Here is a 22720-nt window from a genome sequence, read left to right on the forward strand (position 1 = left end):
ACCCAATAACCTTCAGAAACTTGTAGACACCAAGGGTGCTTTACACATTAGGCATGCACGTGCCAATGCATTAGCGCCACTTCAAATCCACTACAAGGCACGCTCCTGCTGCTGATGTCGAGTTTTGATCTACATGTCAATCAATTTTGTCCACCATGGAGACCTCGGGTGGCGTGACTAACAACATGACAGAGAATAAAATACATGGCATGAAAATAATTTTAATGTCGAGAGGGGTAAACTTGCCTTTTATTGGCAAGCTGGTTATAGGCCTCACTGGCTTGCCGATTTTTCGCTCAAGAAAAACTTTTTTTTTCCAAAAACTTGGCAAACCTACACGAGAAATTTTAGAGGTAAGTTGACTAAATTTGAAGGTTTTGCAGTATGTTACACTAAATTTCTTCGAACTTCGTAGGTTTTCTGACCTTTAAATTTGAAATTTCGAGGTGGGATTACACTACACCTACTAGAATCTAGCCAAAAAAAGTAAAACGAAAATAGTCAATCAAATTTGTCCCACTTTGGAATTCATTTTCATCCACATGATAGTCCTATGTAGCCCAGTACGAAAATGAACTTCGAGCGAAACGGCTGAAGCGGAATGGTGCCCTCGATGGTTTCACCATCATCTTTGTACCCCTGCCATACTTGCGCACGATTGGAGCAGCAACATCAGACCTTGCCTTTTCAGCTATGGCGCTCTGAATCACACAAGTTTTCTATCTCCAACCGTAAGTTCTTCTTCCAGCGAGTACCTCACATTAGAGAGACTGGACATATCTGCAAGTTTTACCTTGTTTCATGGAAATTTGTAGAGGGATTTGCTCACCTTACTGAAAATACTCGTAATTTGGGGAAGAACGTGAAAAATGGAACTAACGTGATTAACTATTAGCTCCGAACCACATCAATTTTTCTTAAGCTCGAAAGGTGGTCCAGAGTTTGATTCCCTCCTGCTTGATTTTTATCAACAATGTCAAATTCTCTGAGCCAGCATAGCCATTCTTGTGGCTCGAGATAATTTTCTTGTCTTTTAATTGATATATTGCTTCCTTGCCAATGGCAAACTCATGCTGAGCTCGACGACTTCAAATATTACTTCTTACCTTCCTAAATGTGCATGCAGTTTTGTAGCTTAATGTCCTGGTATAGCGAAGAAAGCACAAAGTAAAGCTATAAGCCTTGTAGTAAGAATGCTGCTCAAACCAAACATGAGAAAATGTAATGAACTACAAGACAATTTCTTATAATGCATAAGCTTTTCTGATGATTCTAGAGTCCACTAACTTCAGGGTTTACTCCTTGAAGTCTCATGGGTTTTATTGTGTTGGTAAACATGTCTAGCCTCGAGTAGCTGCTTGGTGATGTATTTCATGTTGGTTGGTTGCTCATGGTAGAGTGTCTATTGGCAAATGGACTATGTGTATAGTTGATGATTTTATTAGTATAATGGGCTGTGTTTATAGTTGATGAAAGCTCCACACCTGTATGAATCAGCCCTTTGAGAAGAAGTATCCCACATGTTTCCTTGAGGAGGTTCAGTCAATTGGGGCTAGCTTTTAGGAAGCTCCCCACTTGCTTCCATTGAGGAGGTTCAGCAAGCTGGGGGCGAAGCTTCCCAATTGCTTCCTTTGGAGGTTTAGCAAGCTGGGGGCTATCTTATAGGATGCGTCTGGTTGCTTCTTTTGAGGATGGTCAATCTCGCAAAGTGATGATGTGGCACATCTACTGGCAGAAGAGAGGGGAGAGGCAGAGATTGCTGTGATGATGTTGCAGACCTGTGAATTGCGGCGTAATTTATGGCCAGCTATACAGTTGATATAACGTGACATTTGGTTATGCAGTATGAAAGCAATAATTGGGCTTTCATTATTTTTAACTGTTGCTTTTGGGCTAGTGCCAACTTTTGTTATCTATTGCTTTTAGGCCAGGGGGCTTTAAAAGGGAGCCTAGAGGGCCACTTTTGGCAGACCAATGCATGGTTGCACATCTTTTTCATGTTAAAGGGTTTGCTGTTTCGGTTCATTTCGGTGAAGTGATTTTACCTCCTTGTCAATGGCTTGCCGGTTACATTCAACAAACTGGGCAAGCTTTCCAACTTGAGGAAACTGTCAAAGTGCAACGGAACATGTGGTGACAAGGGAATATGGGGGGGAGGGGGAGGAGAAGAGGAGAGAGAAAAAGGCTAGAGAGAGAAGATGGAGAGTGAGTGGCACAAGCCTTGCGGGGCACAAACTACAAGGCTTTGACTCGCCGCCAGAATGAGGACACCCCTCTTTCTATATAGGGACTATCACAAATGGGAGTGCACATGAGCAATTTATTAGCAGAAAATAAATAAAATCAAAAGAGAGAAGGGAGAAGATCGACATAGTATTGGGGACCAAACAATGGGTTGGTCCCCCCTTTAAAGAGAATCTTTATTTAGGGAGAATCTTTTTACATGCACAAGAACGGAGTAACCCCTCCGTTCTAGATCTTGATGGTTGTTTCCTTCCCGCTAGGGAACCTGAGAGGTTAGCTCTCAACTCAGATACCTTCCGGTCTGTACTCAAAGCGTTGGAGCTCCGTAGACTGTTCCGGATTCTGTTTCTGGAATCCTTTGGTATAGGCCAAGCCTCCTCGCTCCTTCTCCGAGATAGAGTACCTACAAAAACCAAACACGATAGCAAAGAATCGCAGATCTTATAACGCTCCTAGCACGGAAAAGCAACCTCTGTACACCAACTTGTCGCGATCACTTGCAACTTCGTCACGGCAGAGCTTCCTTGCACTAGTGCTGGCACAACTTGCTAAAGTGGGGGGGTCCTTGTTGTTTTCATAGGTTATGGGAGGTGGCAGGAATAGCCTAGGAGCCGGTGCTTTTCTCCCAACAATAGCAGGTGTAGTGGGGCGCTGGAATAGATGGATGGATAGAGAGAGAGAGAGAGAGAGAGAGAGAGAGAGAGAGAGAGAGAGAGAGAGAGAGAGAGAGAGAGAGAGTTCTGAACCAATCAATTCTGGCAATGAATTAGTATTTTTTACAATGGGGGCTAGGTGTGCTTATATACTCACCTTAGCAAATAGCCCTACCCAAGATATGACAAATAAGGAAAATAAATACCTAAAGCCAAAATAAATGTTGGGATCACATTGGGCCATTCACTTGAGATGCCATAAATTTAACACCCCCTCTGCAACTCATAGTGGACATAATGGTGTCACAAGACGGGCACCAGGTGCCAATAGAAAAGAACAGACTGAACAGACATTTAGCACTTCAATAACAACTGAACTGAGAGAGAGAGAGAGACGACATGCGACACGGAGTGGCGGAATCCACCCCAGAGAGTATTGGCTACAAACCTTGGCGCCCCTTTCGGTATTTCTTTATATTGCATCAACTTAGTACAAGCCGGTACTCCATATTGTGCACCTTCTCCAAGAAGCATGCCAAAGAATGAGCCCTAGCCTCATATTTAAAGGCCCTAGGCCCCAAAAACAGTTTTTCATGAAAAGCCTTTTAACTCAAAAGCTCCTGGTCCAAAAGCAATGCCAAAAAGCTACTAGCGTAATTTACGGAAATCCGTACAGCCTACCACGTCATCAGCCAGTGCAATTTTTGGAAATCTGCCACGTCATTAGCAGCTACGCAATTTCTTGTGTGTGTGTGTCTTGCTTTATTTCCTTTTATGTCACTTGGGGCCCCATCGGACGGGGTCTGCATAAGTTGGTAGGACTTCTTCTTCTGCTACCTATTCTTCTTAGGGTTTAGGCCCCTCGGCTGGCATTTGTAAGTTGGCTCCATTCTTTAGGCTTTGACATGTCAGTAGTTTGTGACATCTCCCCTTCTTGAAAGAGAGTAATCACCCGCGATTACAGCATATCTGCAAAACAACTCAAGTTAGCTCAATTTTTTTTTCTGAGGGTCATTCCGAGGGACAATCAGTTTGCTCTTTTTGTTAAGGAGTTAGCTTCTCCTTTCGGCTCGTTTGATCAAGGAGTTAGCTTCTGCTTTCGTCCAGATCGAAACTCTTGATATTCTGGCGTAGTAAAATTAGCCGTCAACCCAGACCGTACTGATCTTCCACGGGTGTCTTGATGCACTAAAATTACATACCCAGGTAAATCTCATCCAATTAGGAATATTCAGTGGTTGGCACATCACAATGCAACACAAATGCTCACATATGCTGTTACAAGACATAGAAACATAAAACCGTCAATGAACACTTTTCCCGCATAATCTAACAAGGTCCGGGCCTGGAGATATTTGTTGCTAAATTGGCTTTATCAAACAGGAAAATAATTCAAATTGAATTATTGGATTTATAAGTGAGAAGGGTTTTCTCACTTGGAACACCAAGAAAAATAATTCTAAATAAATTATTGGAATTTTAAGTCTCACTAGAGACATCCGAGCACAGAGTATTCCTAGTGCGTCATTCAAAGTAATGACGGGAGCGCTGTGAACGGGAATATCTGTAAGGCCACCAGGAACGGGTACTTCTGATGCGTCACATCGGATGGGTGACAGGGAGCATCTGGAAGAAGTATCCGACCATTCGGGAACGGACATCTCTTTTGCGTCATAGGATGGGTGACAGAGCATCGTGAAGGGGATTGTACCGTAAGTTTGGTAGGAAAGGACTAGGTGATGGGTATTCCTGATGCGTCACAAGGTGGGTGACGGGTGCATCAGAAAGGGGATATCCATAGTCGAGAGGAAATCCGAACTGGAAAAGAGGAATACGCGTAAAGACGCAAGTACAAGAATAAAGATGGGTTCTGAGAAGCTTTTCTTAAAAAGCGAAAAATTTTAACGAGTTTTCCAGGAAAAGCAAACGCTTTCCCGCGAGGAATCTATGTCTGCATTGCATTTGTGCATGTGGTTGCATCCAGGGACGCCTGGGAAGTGTTGTGAAAAGCATTGTTTTAAACTTATAAGGTTTTATTGAGTTTTTGGGCAGGTTCAGACCAATTTTAAAATATGCCGGCGGTCCACTTAATAAGTGGGCAGCCACTTAGAAAATAAAGCAACAAAACCAGCCAGTGAATTCTCTCTCCCTATTTCGGGTAGAACAGAAAAAAAAAATAAAAAATGGTCGCGATCTCTACACGAGCAGCTATTCGTGCCATGGTCAAGGAGCTATAAAAGCACCACATGCCCTCACTGAAAAGGAGTTGCCAAGGCCAGCAAGAGAAGACTCTTCCGCCAGAAGACGCGAGAGATCGCGAGACTACGAAGCACGGAAGTCGTTTTTCCCGCGAAAGAGCGACAGGTATCTATTGTGGATTCGCCGTACGAATTGTTGTCGCCTGTTTGCGTGTGTGTTTGCAAGTACTTCATCACGAAGGAGAAGCGAGAAGGCTTCGGCCTACGCTTTGGAATTCCAGAAATGGAATTCGGAAATTGTCTGCGGAGTCTCAACTCCGAGTACAGACGGAAAAAGGATTGAGAGCTGGTCTCTCGGATTTCCTTTACGGGAAGGAACGACCATCAAGTCAGAGAATTAGAACGGAGGGGTTTTCTCCGGTTCTTGTGCTTGTAAAAAGATTCTCCCTAATAAAGGATTCTCTTTAAGGGGGGGGACCAGCCCATCTTCTGGTCCCCAGTATTGTGTCGATCTTCTCTCTCTCTCTATCTATTTCTCTCTATATCCTCTTGCTTCAGTATTAAGTGATAAATTCTATTTATCCGAGTATATTTTATATTGTTATGCGCTCTCGTTTGTGACAGTGGTATCAGAGCATGGTCTCCTCTCTTTCTCTGTAAAGGAGGACGACTCTGGGAAGATACGGGAAGAAGCCATGACAAGCCAAGAGAGAAGTAAGCAGGCGGAAACATAAGTCCTGCAGGAAAAGCTCGCAAAGTTGGGAATTTTTTTTTTCTCTCTGCAAGAAGTCGACACAAGACTTGGGATTCTCTGAGAAGGCGACAAGAGCATGATGCTCAAGAACCTAGAGAATCCAAGGAGCGGAATGCTCAAGATCCTTTAGAATCCAGAAAATATCCATGAACGTCAATCCAGAACTATAGCCATGAAATCCCGTCATTCCGGGAAGGATATGAAGAAGGTCTTTAGACCTCAGAACACTCCTGTCAAGTTTGATACTTTTGACGGATGGGAAGATGTCCCAAAAGCTAACGCTTTCATTCGATAGTTTGAAGTTGCCTTTGCAAGCGGCAATTTCTGAAAAGCGTCGAAGGTGAGGCATATGACCAAACACCTCAAGGGGGATTGCAAGTACTTGGTGGTATACCAAAGCTTTGCAAGGAACTTACAACAAGACTTGGATTCAATTCAAGGCTGAATTTTCGGACAAATTTTTTTCCTCTATGCTTTGAAGAAGGCATTCAAGAAGATTGGGATTGGTTTGCCCAATAGGAACACGAGCGAGTCAAAGCAAGTAGTGGTTCACTCTTGCCAAGGTAGCTCCATTCTTGATCCTCTCTGAGGAAGGAAAGATGAACAAATTCAACAAAGGACTTTTGCGCGAATTTTGTAAATGCATCTGCAAGATACTTTGCAGCAGATGGTGGAGTCAGCAATACAAAGCTGAAAGTGTACACCTTAGTGTACATAGAAGACAATCCCCGCAGTGGGACGAGAACCATTGAACACAGAAACAACGAGTTTTTGTTACCTCTCCTCGAAGGATACATTGCTATCCGGAGAAAGTTTGGAGTAAGGGAATTCAATCTAACTCCTGAGTTTTTGACCCTCAAACTTTAAGTGAGAGGGTATGTCTTTGATCAAAGTTAAATCTTTGAGGAACTCATAAAATGCGTATTGCTTTTATGCACGAGATATGGTTGTGTCTAACCAGGACAATCACTCTCGAGTGTTTATGAGAGTAAGGTTGAGTCAGAACATTGTTTATACGATGAACTGCTTTGCTTAACCATCCGGAAGGTCCAACCGTCCATGATTGATCTGGTATCTGGTAGTTCTCCAACAAATTACCTACTATTGCGGGTAGGAAATTATGAAGGAACCATTCTGAGTTTTCAAGCAAAGAAAAGATTTCGTGAAGCTTGAGTACTCTTTAAGCCCACACCCCCTACCCGGTAAGGGAAGATATGGTAGTGCTTTTTGCACAAGTGAATGAACACTCTCTTTACGAGGGAAGGAACAAGCGACGACTACGGCCTGTGCTTGAGGAATCCAAGGATTAAAATCCTAGATTGTTTGATGAGCGGGTTTTGCTCTAAGATCGAGCCAAGTGATCATCAAGTTGAGCGTCTTCGCTCTAAGGATCTTACGAAGGGAAGGTAATTTCCCAGGTTCACCGAAACTTTAACACAGCTTAAGAATTTTGTACACTTTTGAGTACATGGATAACACACGAAGATGCAGACCTATGCTAAGGAACTGGACGGGAGTTTGTTATACTCTCTTGAGTGCCTTTTTGCGCCAAGGATATTTCGACACGAGAATCTCTATTTGAGATGTGTTCGTTAGAAGGAATTTGAGTTTCTCTACGGAGAAGAGGTTTTCTGATGGTCGTTGATCATTGAGTACGCTATGTGCTTTTACCATTACAGTAGCAACTTTTGGTTGCGGTATATGTTTCTCCATGAGCAGGTCAAGTAGTATTTACACGTTGCTAGAATAAATTCGAACTATTCTGCTCGTAAGAATATAATTCGCCAACCGTTTCAAAATGGTAAGAATTACATATGGGAGAATATCCCTGAGAATCAAAGAGGGTTCGCTCTATTGTGAACCGGGTTTGAACGGACGTTCAGAAAATGCTATGGCTAGAATCCTATCTGCCTGAGATTTTGCAAGGCGTCATTGATGCTTGCAAGGTGAATCATTTTTTATGATTCTGAAAGGAATAGATTGTAATGGGCGTCGGGAAAACACTGCTGCTGGTGGAAGGAAGTGCCGCCGTGCACAAGGAAATCTTCGGATTGGAACCGTCCGCCTAATAAAGGATTCTCTTTAAGGGGGGGGACCAGCCCATCTTTTGGTCCCCAGTACTGTGTCGATCTCTTTAAAGGATTCTCTTTAAGGGGGGGGACCAGCCCATCTTTTGGTCCCCAGTACTGTGTCGATCTTCTCTCTCTCTCTATATCCTCTGGCTTCAGTATTAAGTGATAAATTCTATTTATCTGAGTATATTTTATATTGTTATGCCCCGTTTGTGACAATATTCAACGACTTCCTCATTACTCCCGCATAACCTAAAAAGGTATGGGCCAGGAGATATAGAGGCCTTTTACAACCAAACGGCCCCCAGGCTGCAGCTTGCGTCGTTTGGAGGTGTTGAGAGTACCCACTGCTCATACTTCTTAATACTCCTCCCGCATAACCATCCAAGTCCGGGCCATGAGTCAAAAACAACACTTTTCAATCATCATTTCTTACTACTCACCCGGGAGTAAAAATCACCAATCATTGAAACCGGTATTAAAACCAGAGTCAAACATTTCAAATCGGCACCAAAACAAGTTCAAAACAGATACCATCCATTTCAAACAAATTTCAAACAAATTTTCCAACAATACTTTCTAGCTATAAAGAAAAACAAGTAGAGAGAGTTTATTCGAGGTTTTGTCGAACTTTGAGAACAACTGGCTTGTCCTTCTGCATCATGGTGATGGTTCGGTTCCGAACCTGGAGAGTCTCATCATTCTTGTCGTGCCAAGGCATGCCCAAGAGAACGTCGCAATTGCCCAACATCATGATGTGGAAATCAGCTTTTCCATGATAACCTTGAATAGTCACTGGAACAACACCAATGAGCGGTACCACTTTCTGAGTTTGCCCTGTGGCTAGCTCAGCTTCAATTTCTCTACCCTCTGCATCATAATCAAAGTGCATCTGCTTTAAGAATTCTGGATGGATGAAGTCTTCTGTAGCTCCGGGGGTCAAAGAAAATAAGGGCTTTGAAGCCATTGACTTTGCCATATGCTCGACACAATTCATTTGTACTCTCAAGGCGTATGCCATAAATATTAGGAACTAGTCCAATAGCGGGTCTAGCTCTTTTAGCAGGAGGTGGCGCTGGGGTTCTGTCGACCGTTGGTGCGGGCGTTGGCTCCTCTGGTCTATCAGTTTGTTTGGGACAATTAGAATGATTATGCCTTGTTTGAAAGCATCCAAAGCATCGGCCTTCTTGTAGTAAGGTGTCTCGTTGTTGAGGCGTCAAACGAGGCCTTTGCGGTTGATTTTCGCGAGACTCGAGAATTTGTTCGTTGTTGCCGAGAGTTGTGGTTAGTGGCTGGAGATTCTTCTGTAGTAAACTCTAGCTTTTCTTTCATCAGTTTGTAGCCGACCGCGGCATGATCCATAAGTTCTTGCATGGTAGAGACTTGCTTGGATAGACAATATTTCTGCAATGGTGATGGTAGTCCGATGGTGTATCGCTCGCATTGGGCCTCCAAGGGAACAGATCTAAAGAAGGACACCGGAAGGTACACGTCGAGAAACCTTGGTTATATTCGTCCATGGTTTTGGTGGCAAGCATTTTCAAAGTTGCCCCACTTTGCCAAAATCCGGACTTCAAACATAGAAGTCATGTAACTACATGCAAAAACTATCTTGAAAGCTTTCCAGGTCCTTGGAGCATGCGGTTGTGTCACGATTGAACTCCACCATTGCATAGCATTATCTTTAAGAAATCCCGTTGCTCGAGAAATCTTGGATTCTTCTATATAGTTTCCTAAAGCATAGATGTTGTCGAATTGCTGTAGGAAGTGCAATGCTTTCTTGCGATCTTTCACCCCGGAAAAAGTGAAAAATTTGACTGTCGTGCCGCCATCTTTGAAATCTTTGGGTTGGTTAGGCGCATATCCCGGGTATGGATAATAAGGGTATCCATATGGGCTCCAACCATTGCAGCCTGGTGGCGGTGGAGGTAGGAGCAATGGTGGTGGCAAAGGCGGTTGCATTGGATTAGGGTCAGATGGCTGCACCATATTCGTGAAAACTCCCCCGATCGGAAAGACGGTTGAGAAGGTTGCCAGTTGGAAGCTCTTGTACTTTCTGATGCCGGAGGAGGAGGTACCACCTGGGGCATCAGAACGGGTAACATGTAGTTCAAAAATTGTTGAAAACTTTGCAGCATCGGAAGATTCTGCTTAGGATGCCTCAAAAGAATGTTGTGGAGTTCATTGAGTAGAAACTGCAAATATTCTGTTGAATTCATGTCTTGGGTTCTTTATGGCTTATGTCCTGTAAGACAGAGCGATGAAGACGAGAGCGTGCCTGATGTGCGATGAAGTAAGGGTGGGAGTAGCTAATAAGTCCGGGGTCGGGACCCAAAGATACTTCAAGTAAAATTCCAATAGCTCTGTCTGCTCTTTTGCAGGACCGGTATGCTTTCAGAAAAGCACACGCGTGATGCTCTGATACCACTGTCACAAGACGGGCACCACGTGCCAATAGAAAAGAACAGACTGAACAGACATTTAACACTTCAATAACAACTGAACTGAGAGAGAGAGAGACGACACGCGACACGGAGTGGCGGAATTCCACCCCAGAGAGTATTGGCCCCAAACCTTGGGGCCCCTTTCAGTATTTCTTTATATTGCATCAACTCAGTACAAGCCGGTACTCTAGACTCTGCACCTTCTCCAGGAAGCATGCCAAAGAATGAGCCCTAGTCTCATATTTAAAGGCCCTAGGCCCCAAAAGCAGTTTTCCATGAAAAGCCTTTTAACTCAAAAGCTCCTAGTCCAAAAGCAATGCCAAAAAGCTGCCAACGTAATTTACGAAAATCCGTATAGCCTGCCAGGTCATCCGGCATCGCAATTTTTCGAAATGTGCCACGTCATTAGCAGCTACGTAATTTCTTGTGTGTGTGTGGGTCTTGCTTTATTTCCTTTTATGTCACTTGGGGCCCCATCGGACAGGGTCCCCATTAGTTGGTAGGACTTCTTCTTCTGCTGCTACTTGTTCTTCTTAGGGTGTAGGCCCCTCTGCCGGCATCTGTAAGTTGGCTCCATTCTTTAGGCTTTGACACGTCAGTAGTTTGTGACAATGGTGAGACCAAGTCGATGAAGAAGCTACCATGGACACTCCAACAACATGTCACGTGCGCACTTCACTTGCGCTACGTGGGCATGCTTCTTAGAGCACAAAACATTGGCGTGGGGAAGAGGGGGCGATCAACCCCCTGACTACCAGAGCATAAGACATGTCAATACAACGTATGATCTATATGAAATGGGTACCCCCTGGCCCCATATATAGGAGTGCCCAAGGTGGGTGCCCAGCTCAAGTGGGCGGCTGGCCCCAAACTCGGGCGGCCGGACAAGGTACAACCTAGACTATGGATAATTGGTGGCCAGCCCGGAGATGCTAGCCGTACAAGGAAGTGCCCTAGACCCGTGTGATGCAGCAGAGTGGTGTAAATCTAACACCCCCTCTCAGCACCTGATGCTGAACAAACCGCATGAAGCCGAAGATGTGAGGCAAATGATGGAGATGTTTGCTGCAATGTCCACTGAAAGACAATACTCCGGCGAACGCCGCGAGTGTAGTAGCAGTCTGGGGTGTCGCAACCTCCGAGAGATCTCCATGGTAAAGTGCTGTCACGAGGAGTGTAGCAAACTGCTGTACTCCGCTGATGCAGTGTGAAGGTACTGCATGAAGGTCCCGAATTGAGTGTGAAAACAACTCCTTGTTGTAAAAGAAGTGCCAATAGACCTGCAAGGGTCTTGCCCAATAGGATCTGTGGTGTCTGTAGTCAAATTGTCTGCAGAAAATGGATAAGCCCAGGAACTGTCATGAGAATGATCGGAAGCTTGTCAGTGCATGAACCTGTAACCCATTATGGCCAAGTGGCTAAGCTGTGTAAAACTCCAAGAAGGCTAGATGTAGAAATCTGTGTCGTAAACGTCCTCGGAATCAAGGAAAGCCAGACTAAACAGTCTGCATTGTAGAAACTACGGTAAGCTGCAGCAGTCGCAGATAGACCGCACGGACCACCATTGGATGGTGTCCTGTTAGTAGGTAGGGTAATCCAAGATGAGGGGAAAGCCAGAATCAAGAGTCTGCACTGTGAAGATCCTCTGAGAAGAGGTGTAGTCAGACCAAGCTGTCTGCACCGTAATCATCGTGTATGAAGTAGGGAAGCCAAACTGAGCAATCTGCGCTGTGAAGTGAAGTGGCCAGACCAAGATGTCTGCGCCGTCTTGCCTGTATCTCTTGCCTCCAATCCTCCGGTGTCAAACCAAAACAAAATCCGCGCCACCAACGCCACCAAACCGCATCTCGATGTGGCTCTCAATGTGAATGAGCTGGGAGCGGCCTACTGCCCAGGTCGGGGGATAAGTCTGCGGTAAGGTTACCGAGGGTGAGTGTAAGCAACTCTGAAGGTAGCAATCCAAATGATCAGGAGTGTAGAAGAGCAACTGCACTACCATCCAAGCCAAGCTCCGGGTGACTCCGGATGTAGTTGTGGGATGCCTGATCTCCCGCATCTTGCGGGTAAACTCTCCAAGAGAGTCCAAAGCACTGAAGTTCCACTCCAGTTTGTAGATCCAAGCAATGAACCTGTCCAAGAAGAGATCCAACATCCTCTCTTCAACTCCATGTAGATGCTCCTGTGTAAGCAAGTGATCTGACGTGTCGAGGTCAAGTGGTAAGTGTGCTTACCAAAGATGGTGGTTTCTTCTCTGGGAATGTCAGAATCCCATATGCCATGAGCATGGCCATATCTCGTGTGAACTCCTCTGATGAGTGCATAGGTTTGTCCATAACAAACCACAAGTCACCACCCCTTCTGGAGTGCGCAACCGCCGAATGATGGCTGGAATGAATGGATCTCCCAAGGATCGTACGCCTGTGGATGATCAAGCTCATATCGAAACTACCATGTAGTGCAGCAGTCACTGAGAGACCGCATGGACCACCATCGGATGGTGTCCTGGCAGGAGGTAGCAACGTTATCTGTGAAAAACACAAGCCAAGAGGCTGCTGTCCACCAAAAACGCAACTACGAGGTGATGAAAACGCTGCTGTCCAGCGATTTTCAGCGTGCTCGTACGCTCCGGGCGGGGTGTGGAGCGATGCAGAGGCTGTAGGGAGGGTGGGGAATCAATGTCACAGCCCCTGGTGGGCTGAAAGCAGAGAAAAAACAGCAGGTGTTTATGGCTGAAAACTGTAGTAGAATCAGAGGAATCTTGACGGCAACGCACCGGATGCGAAGCCGTTTGGGAAAGAAAGATCCATGTGGGCCAAGCTGAGCACTGCCCCCCTCTGCTGAAAACGCTGCTGATTGCCCAAAACGCCAGATCTGGCCAAAAACGCAGGTAGAGGGAGGGTGTTCCGGCGACGAAATTGCCCAACAGAGGTAGCGCTGGTAGCCAGAAGCAAAAACGCTGGCCTGATCTGCAAAAATGCAGGTGGAGGAGGTGAATCTCCGCGATAAAAACTCTCCAGATTTCATTGCTTGCCTGGCTTTTTGCAAAACGCTGGCAGATTTGTGCTCCATTTGCAGAAACGCTGGCTGATGTGATCCCTTGGAAGAAGTACCCTGATGCGGGTGATGCGCCTTGACCATGGAGAACCTGAAGCTCTGATACCATGTGAGAGTGCGCGTGTGTGGAAGAGAGAGAGAGAGAGAGAGAGAGAGAGAGAGAGAGAGAGAGAGAGAGAGATGAAATGAAATGAAATGTTAAATTAACGTCTTCAAAAGGCCAAAATGACCTATGAGACCAAAAAGTTACAACTGGTGAATCTGATAACATGTCTGAGTACGGAAGTTACAAAGTTACAAAGAACTAACACTAAGACACTAAGACACTAAGGAGAAAGGAAATAGGGGGGTGGGGGGGTTTGTGGGTTCAGATGAAATCTCTCATCGGTCGCTGTCTGATCTCATCGACCTCCTCCATGGTGAGTACTCTGGTTGGGCGTCTTGCATGTTGAGCTAGAGTAATCTGTATCTTCTGTTGCAGGCTTCGTTGGTAGTGGGAGACCCCCCGAGGTCGTGGCCGTCTGGATTTGCCAAGCTCTGTGGCTCGATCAAGCAGTGTACCTCTAGTATGAGTAGGCTCTGAGATCTGCTGTACTGACTGCTCCGTTGGCTCTCCTCTGGCTGGTATATAGAAATCTGTGATTCGTCTCTGAGACTGTCTTTCTTCTGATGTCCTCAGCAAGCTCTCCCTAAGTCTGCGCAGCTCTAGTAGGAACAATCCGAGACACCTCCGATCCTTGTATCTCATGACTCTAGAAAAAGGTCCGAACCCTTCTCTGAACATGCAGTGGAAGTGGCCGCATATCTCATAGTATGCCGGGCAATGACATGTGTAGTGCATCTCTGTCTCTGGCTCTAAGTTACATAGGTGACATATCCTAGCTCTTGCCGGCACCCCTCGAAATCGGCCCGTCTCGATTTGGAGTTGATGTGAGGATGTGCGTATCTGTCCAATAGGGCATCTTATCCCATGAGATAAGTGTGTGTCCATGTATGCCATCCTCCGTGAGTTGGAGAAGTTGCTCTCTGTAGAAGGCCATCTTCGTGCCTAACTCCTGTGTCGGCTGTATCCATGTGCTCCTGGTATTTAGCTGAATCAGATCCTGACGTATGAGTCTGGTGATCTTTGTCTGTGTGAGAGACAGGGAGGGTGCATCCAGGGAGTATTGAAGCGGAGGTAATCTATCCATGTTGAGACCATGCGACTGAAACCTTGCTCTCATCTGTCCATACCAACATGCTGTATCGCCTTGTAGAGCTAGTTGTCGAGATGAATCCAGGGCAAGCCGATCGTATCTGTCCCTGGGGAGATCCCATAGACCGTGCATAAAGGAAACTGATCTCGTCAATGCCTCCCCACGAGGGGGGGGGGGGCGGCTCGGATAATCTCATGTGGTATTGAGGCCTTAGCCCGAATCATCGGAGCGATCATAGAGACTAGAGGCCTCTCCATACATCTCCATCCATCTATGTTGCCAGATCTCCCATGGTGGCCTACTGAGGGTCCCCATACTTGAACTCCATAGAGCATAGCTGGAGTCACTAGAGTGTCAAAAAGCCAAAGCTTTGTTCGCGGTTCCTGAAACTGAACCTACGAACACATCCTCTCCAGTCCTCCCAAAGCTGCATATGCTCTCGTTAGTCTAGTCTCTGATGCTCTCCTTAGTGAAAACACCGGTCCACCGAAGACTACCCCAAGATAAGTATATGCATCTGTGTACTCCACAGTCTCCTGGCCATACATAAATGTGGGTGCCGACCTCTTGACCCACTGTGGTGTGGTGTTGAACACCATAACCTTGGTTTTCCGAGATTGACAGACAATCCACTGTCACGAGCAAATGTATGTAGAGCATCCAAATGACGCTGCATCCCCTCTGGAGAGTCAGAAATCAGCACAATATGATTAGCATATAGTAACAACGGAATCCATGTCCCTGCTAGCTGAGCCCCCCTGTCCCCCTGACGCTCTACATAGTCCGAAAACTCATCCACATATATCCCAAAAAGAGTCGGGGATAGGGGGCAGCCCTGCTTTACTCCGATAGTGGAGAGGACCATGTCCGACATTCCCTCAGTGGTGTGTACCCGCCCCATCACTGTCCTGTATAGAGCCAGAATCCCCCAAATCAGCTCTATAGGCACACCCATGTCTTGTAATCTGCGTATAAGTCTGGCTCTCGGCACTGTGTCGAAAGCTTTGCGGAAATCCACAAAGCTACAATAGATCCTCTTGCCATGGTGTCTACCCTCCTCAATAATAGCGTTGAGTGTCAGAATCTGGTCAAGAGTGGAGAAACCTCTCCTGAAACCTGCTTGCCCTGGTGCTCTTATGCCTCTCGCTCTGCCCATCTACTCAGCTTCTGTTCAAGAATGGATGCATACAGCCTAGCTAATGTGTGACCAACCATGATGGTGCGATAATTCCCGGGAATCATGGGATCTCCTGACTTGAAAATAGGCACAATCGTGGACATACTCCAAGTCTCAGGGAAGCCTTCATACATGGCTCGATTAAACATCATAGCCAGGAGCTCTGCGAGCATATCTTTGGCATGGATGAAGTGGTATGCTACCAGACCATCATGATCATGTGCTCTCCTTGTCTTCATCCTGTCAATAGCTTTCCTTACCCTCTCGACAGTAAAGAAAAGAACATGTCTCCGGGCATGTCTCTATTGGGTCCGACAGAGGTGGTTGTTTGATGCTGTGTAGAGAGATGTAGCATATTCCCCATGTCTCAGTGGAGGTGACCGTTGGTGGTGGTGAATGTTCGTTGAATAGCCTCCATGCTTCGCTTGAGTCCTGACTTATAATAACTGATACAAATCTTGCTCTAGCTGGGATAAATAAGCCCTTTTCTTTCGTCGCACTAGGCGGTGAAAGATAATCCGTGACTGTCTATACATTCGTGCTCATCCATGAGAGAAACGTGCTCAACATACAATATGTCATGCTAGGAAAAGGGATCACATAAAGATGCTGACTAAAATACAGGAAACGATCACGAATGGAACACTCGAACAATGCGTGCGTATCAATCATGCGAACACATAATACTTCCTGTGAGGGTGCGTTAGACCTAGGCTCGAGAGCCAAGCTCGGTTCTTCCTGAATGATCGAATCGTCCTGTGGGGGTTCTTTGGACTCGACTCGAAAGCCAAGATCGGTTCTTTGTGATTGATCGAATCTACAATGAGGTTAGCTTTGCTAGAAAAAGCATCCACTAACACATTCCTTGTGAACAATCACGTCATCTTCATGCAACTCATCATGCTTTGTGAAAAATCACATCTTGATCTTGCAAATCATCATGCTTGTCTTTATCATCCAAACCATCATGCAAATCATTATCATTCAAATCATCATCATGCTTCACACAATCATGCAAAATCCTGTGTATCATGCTTTGGAGAAGAAGAGACTAAGAGAGTCTCCTTTTCCGATCCTGTTGCATCTGTGCTTGTATTCGAGAAAAGAGTCGCAACATCTCTTGCCTTATTGCTTTGTTCTCGCGATCTATGGTTGCCATTCTTTCTGTGTAGTTACGCTCTATCGCTGCCATTCTTTCTTTGTGTTCACGCTCTATTTCTGCTTTTCTTTCTTGGTCCAACTCCTCCATAGGAGTTAGCTCAATCCTTGTCGTAGATGGGAAAGGGGGAGGGTCGGAAAAACCTCCCGGTGGGGAAAATTCTTCTTCGCCTCTCTCATGCTCATCACCTCCAAGCGAAGCATCCATTCCGCTTCGAGTGATGATCATTCTGAAGTCGTGGGTTCTTGTGGTCTTGGGTTCTTAAGTTCACGAGGAACTTGGGTTCTTGGGGGTCTTGAAGTTCTTGAGGTTTTCTTTCGCTTGCAAATCGCGTTTGAGAAGGATCTTCTCTTCACCGGAGTTCTACTCCTTTTTGCGGGCGCACCCCTTGGCGGCCTTGCACTCACACCAAGGTTGCTTTTTCCCACCTCACGTCGATTGGCCGGCCGCTAAGTGCACGGTCCGCTCTCAATGAGTGAAAAGAGACACAAGGGAGGCTGGACAAACCTTCTTTCTTGGGATTCCTGTCACTCTTCAACAAAACACGATTAGGAATCGACACGCCCAAGCGAACTTGGGTTCGTGCGACCTCCACAAGCAAAAAAAAATTCTTGTGGTTCTTTCCTTGAGTGATACAGAACACTGCCAAAGCTCTGATACCAATGTTAGGTGCAACGGAATGATTGTTTGCGCTTTGTCAAGATGAGTGCTCCGAACTGTGCTCAAGGTTCCTTTTAGTTCTTATGGAAGGGAGAGCCTTCCGTCTTTATGGAGAGTGCTATGATCACGAACAAAGTGAATGGACACTGTGCGTGCAAGTGCATGAGACGTTGTAAAACCTTCCTCCGAAGGCCCCACTCTCGTCGGCGAGAGTGGTCTACTTTTGATTGCACAAAGTGGTACAATGCGTATGCAATGGACTGATGCAATTTGGGACTATGCCGATGACGACGACGGTGATGACGACGACCTTAGGGCTGAAATCTGTGGTCTTCTATCTGCTGAATTTTGGGACTGTTTCGGTGGCTGAAAATGACTGTTTTGGCTGCGTTTTCGAGGGTTGAAAATGAGGGTCTTTTGCAATCTTCAAGGGCTGAATCTGCTACTGTGTCTAATGCTGAAAACGCTGCTGTTCTGATGCTAATTGGCTGAAAATACAAAAACGCTGGGCTGCCTCTGCTGCGGATTGGCTGAAAACCAAAAATGCTACTGTCCTTGCTGTCGTTAGTGAATTTCTGATGGTTTTGGAGTGTTGGCGATGATGCACAGATGAAAACGCTAGGGCTCTGTGTTGATGGCGACACATGCAATGCTGTACGCCGGATCTTGGGGAAGGACTGCTGGGAAACCAAAACGCTAGCCACAGGGGGAGGTAGCGCCAGGTTGGGGGTGTTCTATGGGTTCTGTTGAGAAGTTGCCTGTTGAACGGGCAACTCTTGCTGCCTCTTCTGCCATTTAGTGCTAACTTGGGTTTGCTTATATATTAACTTAGCAAAATTGCCCTACTACTTTTGTTGGGAAGTCACTTAAAAATAATAAGTGAAAAATACCAAAAATAGGGAAAATAGGCTAAATGCACTGGAAAATTCCCCTTACTGAATCTGATGGACTCTGAAGGGAATATGATGATCATGCTATATGCAACCAAAGGATATGCATCTAATCTAAGTGACTGGGCATGCACGGTCTACGGATAGACTCACAAAAGTGCCAGATCACTGCTAATCTAGACTTGACTGGACTAATTGAACCCTGATCATGCTGTAGCTTGTCCATGGACACATAGGGTTGGATGTGTCACGTGACAATGAGACCTGGCTGGGCCATAACATAATTCACTATGCTGGCACCATGTCGGTGTGGAAAGCAAGTAAAACCTCCAGCTGTGGAAAATCTTTGTAGGCCATTCAAAATGGCCAATCTATGTGCGGTTCCCATATCTATCACGTATCTGCCATATTCCGTGTATTCCTCATCTTGTGATAATCTGGATAGACCCATCTCTGTAACGTCAGCTCCCTAAGCATTTCCTCCGAAGTATCATAAAATATTGTCTGGTGGTGGTCAGTCCTAGCATTGAAATCCCCTAGTATGATAATGTCACCATCCTTAGAAAACTCCATATGTCATTATCCAAAATAGCAAAGGGGGATTGTCCCTAGGTGATGCATATACTGCGTACTAGGAGGAAAGTAACAGTTAGCAATGTAGAGGTATCTGCCCGTCCCTGCCCTGAGCCTCACCCACATGTACCTAGCATGCTCATCCTTGCGTGCTATACATATCAATGGCTGCAACTCCTCCCTGAATAGAACTGCCACTCCCCTGAGCCTTGTCGTCGATGCTCCGATTTGGTCTCGTCTATAGGCTGGCTCCCACCTATATCCGCTCACCTGTGGCATGGATTGCCGAGGGGCTTGATGCGTCTCAAAGTAGAAGATGATGTCTCTCCTGTGAAGCTATCCTCAAAGGCCCCTACATCAAGACGAAATGGCCATTACAATTCCAGGTTGCCATCTTTGGTGTGGTCCCATAGGTCTCGCACCGTCATGCGGGACGTCGCTCCAATATCACCACCTTTCCATCTCTGTAAAAAGCAATTTTCCCCTTTTCCTTGCTGCTCTAATTTCCGGCATTACTTCTTGCATATGAGCAATTTGCGAGAGGGTGAGGTCATCTCCAAGAAAGATGGCAGTTTCTTTAGAGTCGGTCTCTTCTTGAGGAGTTTTGTGATGACATCTACCCACGAGGTGTCATTTCTTTTTGTTGCTCCCCACCTTCTTTGATGGCCCGCACTTGTTCCTTAATCGTGTTAAGCTCTTCAATTACTGAGGGTTGAAGCTCTTCCTCTTCGAGGACATTCTGCGATCGCACCTCTTCAAGCTCTTTCTTGAGTAGTGCGATTTCCTCATCTTGGGCCTTCACGCGATCCTCGAGCGTATGTATTGTGCTTTCCTGTGCTGCTAGACTGAGAAGAGCCTCCTCCAAGGCTCTCATTTAAAGGCCACTGACCAAAAAGCATCTGATACAAAAAGTTGGGACTCTTCCAAAAGCAACTGCTTAGTTTAGCACCAAAAAGCATCTTAGAACTCACGGCCAAAGTGCCACTCATCATCCCTAAAGACATGCCATGATTTCAGGAATTCCCGTACAGGCTGCCACGTTTCACTCACAGGGCACCAAGTCATCACAGCAATACCTTCTCTCTTCCTCCCTTGGTTTGGGGTTGCCACGTCATCACTTTTGTAACATGCTGCAGAGGTCTTTTTTTGTTGACATCTGAATTAGTAAGATTTCAGATGGATCAAAAAGTATTTCTTGCTCATTTGATTGTGTTTGTTGCCATAGTTGAACCACTTTGTGGTAACCTTTACTGATATACCAAGATTATTGCATTGTTATGTCACTCTCTCAGGTCGTTTCAGTCAATTAAAAAATCGACAACTCTCTTTACATATGAAATCACCCACCTTGAATATAATTTTCTTTGTTAAGGAGTGATTTGGCTGTACAGAGGTTATATCGCTATCAAAATGCAAGTGCTTCCCTTGTGTGTTCGTTGGGCTCCGCCTCAGGATTGTCTACAACAAGTACAGCAAAATGAAGGTCGTTTGACTTCTGCATCGGCCATTGCTGCAGCTATCAATTCAGTGTCACCTTCAAGCATAAAATTTTTACAGAGATTAGAAAAATAAGCCAGAGGAGTGTTTTCAGGTCCAAGTACTGACTTTCTAGAGCTGTGCCAGCAGCAGCTTGCAATTTGTGACAGTCTATTCGGACATAGGCAAAACTCACGGTAATACACCAAGTCATGACCTCTTTTGTAGAATTGTACTGTGAAATTTAATTTTAGGGTAGCACTAGGCGTCACTGAATTTTCTACTTTTTTACAATGCAATTTGATTTTGCCTGCAGATTTATATACGACAGTTGAGAGCTATGGAACACCAGATTTGCAGCTTAGGCGGGTGGTTGCTCACCCCGAGTGGACCATAGGAGAAGAGAATGAAAGTCTAGTGATTGTTGGTAATTATGGGACAGCTAATGTTCTGCGCTCAGCGGAGTCAGCATTGGTAGCAAAAGAAGTGGGTAGAAATTAGTGTTTTCTTTCTAGAAAGAAAGTATTGTTTCCCCAACATACTCATGAAAATTCGAATGCAGGTTGTAGAGCTGCCAGACTTCAATGCTCTTGTTCTCCAATGGTGAAAGAGTTTTGTTTTTTTGGTTGGAGTTCTTGTTGTCGAATGGGTGGCTCCAGAAGTTGAGTCAGTTCTTAAGGGCAACAAATTGAGAGCAACAACACCAGAATGGCCTCCACATAAAGGAGAGCAGGAGCTGAGGAGAGAAAAGGCGACACTCCTGCTCCCTTGTATTTTACTTCAGAACAAAAATTTGAAGGAACAAAGATAGCTCAGGCTTTAGCAATCGCTTGGTGTCATGGATCAGGTTTTCTTCTTTTGATAGGTTGTTCTTTAGGTCTCAGTTTTACCGGATATGTATGCTGTTAAGGTTATCTAGGATGTTTGCCACTTGAAGTGTATAACATTCCCTTTGCAAAAGCGGCATTGAGTTTTTTGGTAAGATGAGATGAGCTGAAAAACACCATTTGTTGTAGAGGGAGAGGACAAAACAACATTTATCTAGACAATCAGAACATTGCAAATAATGAAGTTGATCCAGACAACAAAGGAGAAAATCTTTATGTTGTAGGAGCAATCAGAAGAGACATCAAAGCGTTCCAAAATCTTTGGTTGTATATTGGAAGAGTGTCCAAGGGATACATTGTGAGGCCAGAATAGGTTGCAATTATGTCTACTTCAAAGGTCTCATCAAGGAAGCTTGGGTAGAAAGCGAGTTTTATGTCATGCCAGGTTTTTGGACTGTCAGGTTTCTTGGTTAGGGCAGCCCACCATGTCAAGACACTATCTTTAAGAAAAGAGATGACTCGTAGAAACTAGGATTCTTCTATAAAATTTATGTTACTGAACAATTCATCGAATTGCTGTAGGAACTTGAGAGCGTTGTGAGAATCTTGGATGCCCGAGAAGGTGAAAATTTAATTGTAGCACCACTATCCTTAAGGGTTTTGGACCAGAATCTACCACGGAGGTCCTGAGTAATACTCATAATGGGGATGGTGTTGAATAAGGGTGTGGTAGGTGGTGGTGGGACATAGGGTGGAAGTGCAAGAGGCAATGGTAGTGGTGCTTTGGAAGCTACATGTAGTCATTTTCCTAAAGCCATGCCTCCCAGAAAATAAAGAGGCATCTCTAGATGTCACGTACACATCTAACCCTATATGCATGTGGACAAGCTACTTCAGGTCAAGGGTTTAGGTCAAGCTTAGGAATGTTCTGGCACCTTTGTGCGGTGTGTGCAGGCCGTGCATGTCCAGGCACTAGAGTAGTTGCATATCTCTGGTTGCACACAACATGATCATCAGCATTACAGTCAGTAGCCTCATGAGCATTTTATGCACAGAACCATTTTCCCTTTAGTCCATTTTTCACTTATTATTAATAAGTGACTTTGTTGGGAAACTGGGTAGGGAAATTTGCAAGCTCTATAAAGAAACCTAGCGCTAACACTTTCTGGCAGAAGAGGCAGAAGAAGTAGCTCACTTGCAGTGCACCTTCAGCAAGCCCGCAGAACTTAGCGTTTTTCAGCCCTCAAGACCAAATGCGTTTGTGGAGTTCTAGATCAGCCAGTTTTTCAGACTACAGCAACTAGTTTCAGGATTGCAGATTGCAGTAGCCATAGTGTTTTTGC

General features: G+C 45.3%; 1 protein-coding gene across 1 annotated transcript; it reads left to right on the plus strand.

Moving 5' to 3' along the window:
* The first annotated feature begins 527 nt into the window (after positions 1-527).
* Positions 528-21157, plus strand: LOC147416667 (uncharacterized). Its single transcript, XM_086508182.1, has 5 exons — positions 528-731; positions 20466-20557; positions 20687-20747; positions 20867-21036; positions 21113-21157. Exons 1-5 carry the CDS (start codon positions 602-604, stop codon positions 21155-21157), a joined length of 498 nt encoding a protein of 165 aa, XP_086364308.1. The 5' UTR covers positions 528-601.
* Positions 21158-22720: the final 1563 nt, after the last annotated feature.

The sequence above is a fragment of the Adiantum capillus-veneris genome, unplaced genomic scaffold, assembly GCF_014529385.1.
Source record: "Adiantum capillus-veneris isolate H3 unplaced genomic scaffold, ASM1452938v2 Hic_scaffold_633, whole genome shotgun sequence".
Taxonomy (NCBI): domain Eukaryota; kingdom Viridiplantae; phylum Streptophyta; class Polypodiopsida; order Polypodiales; family Pteridaceae; genus Adiantum; species Adiantum capillus-veneris.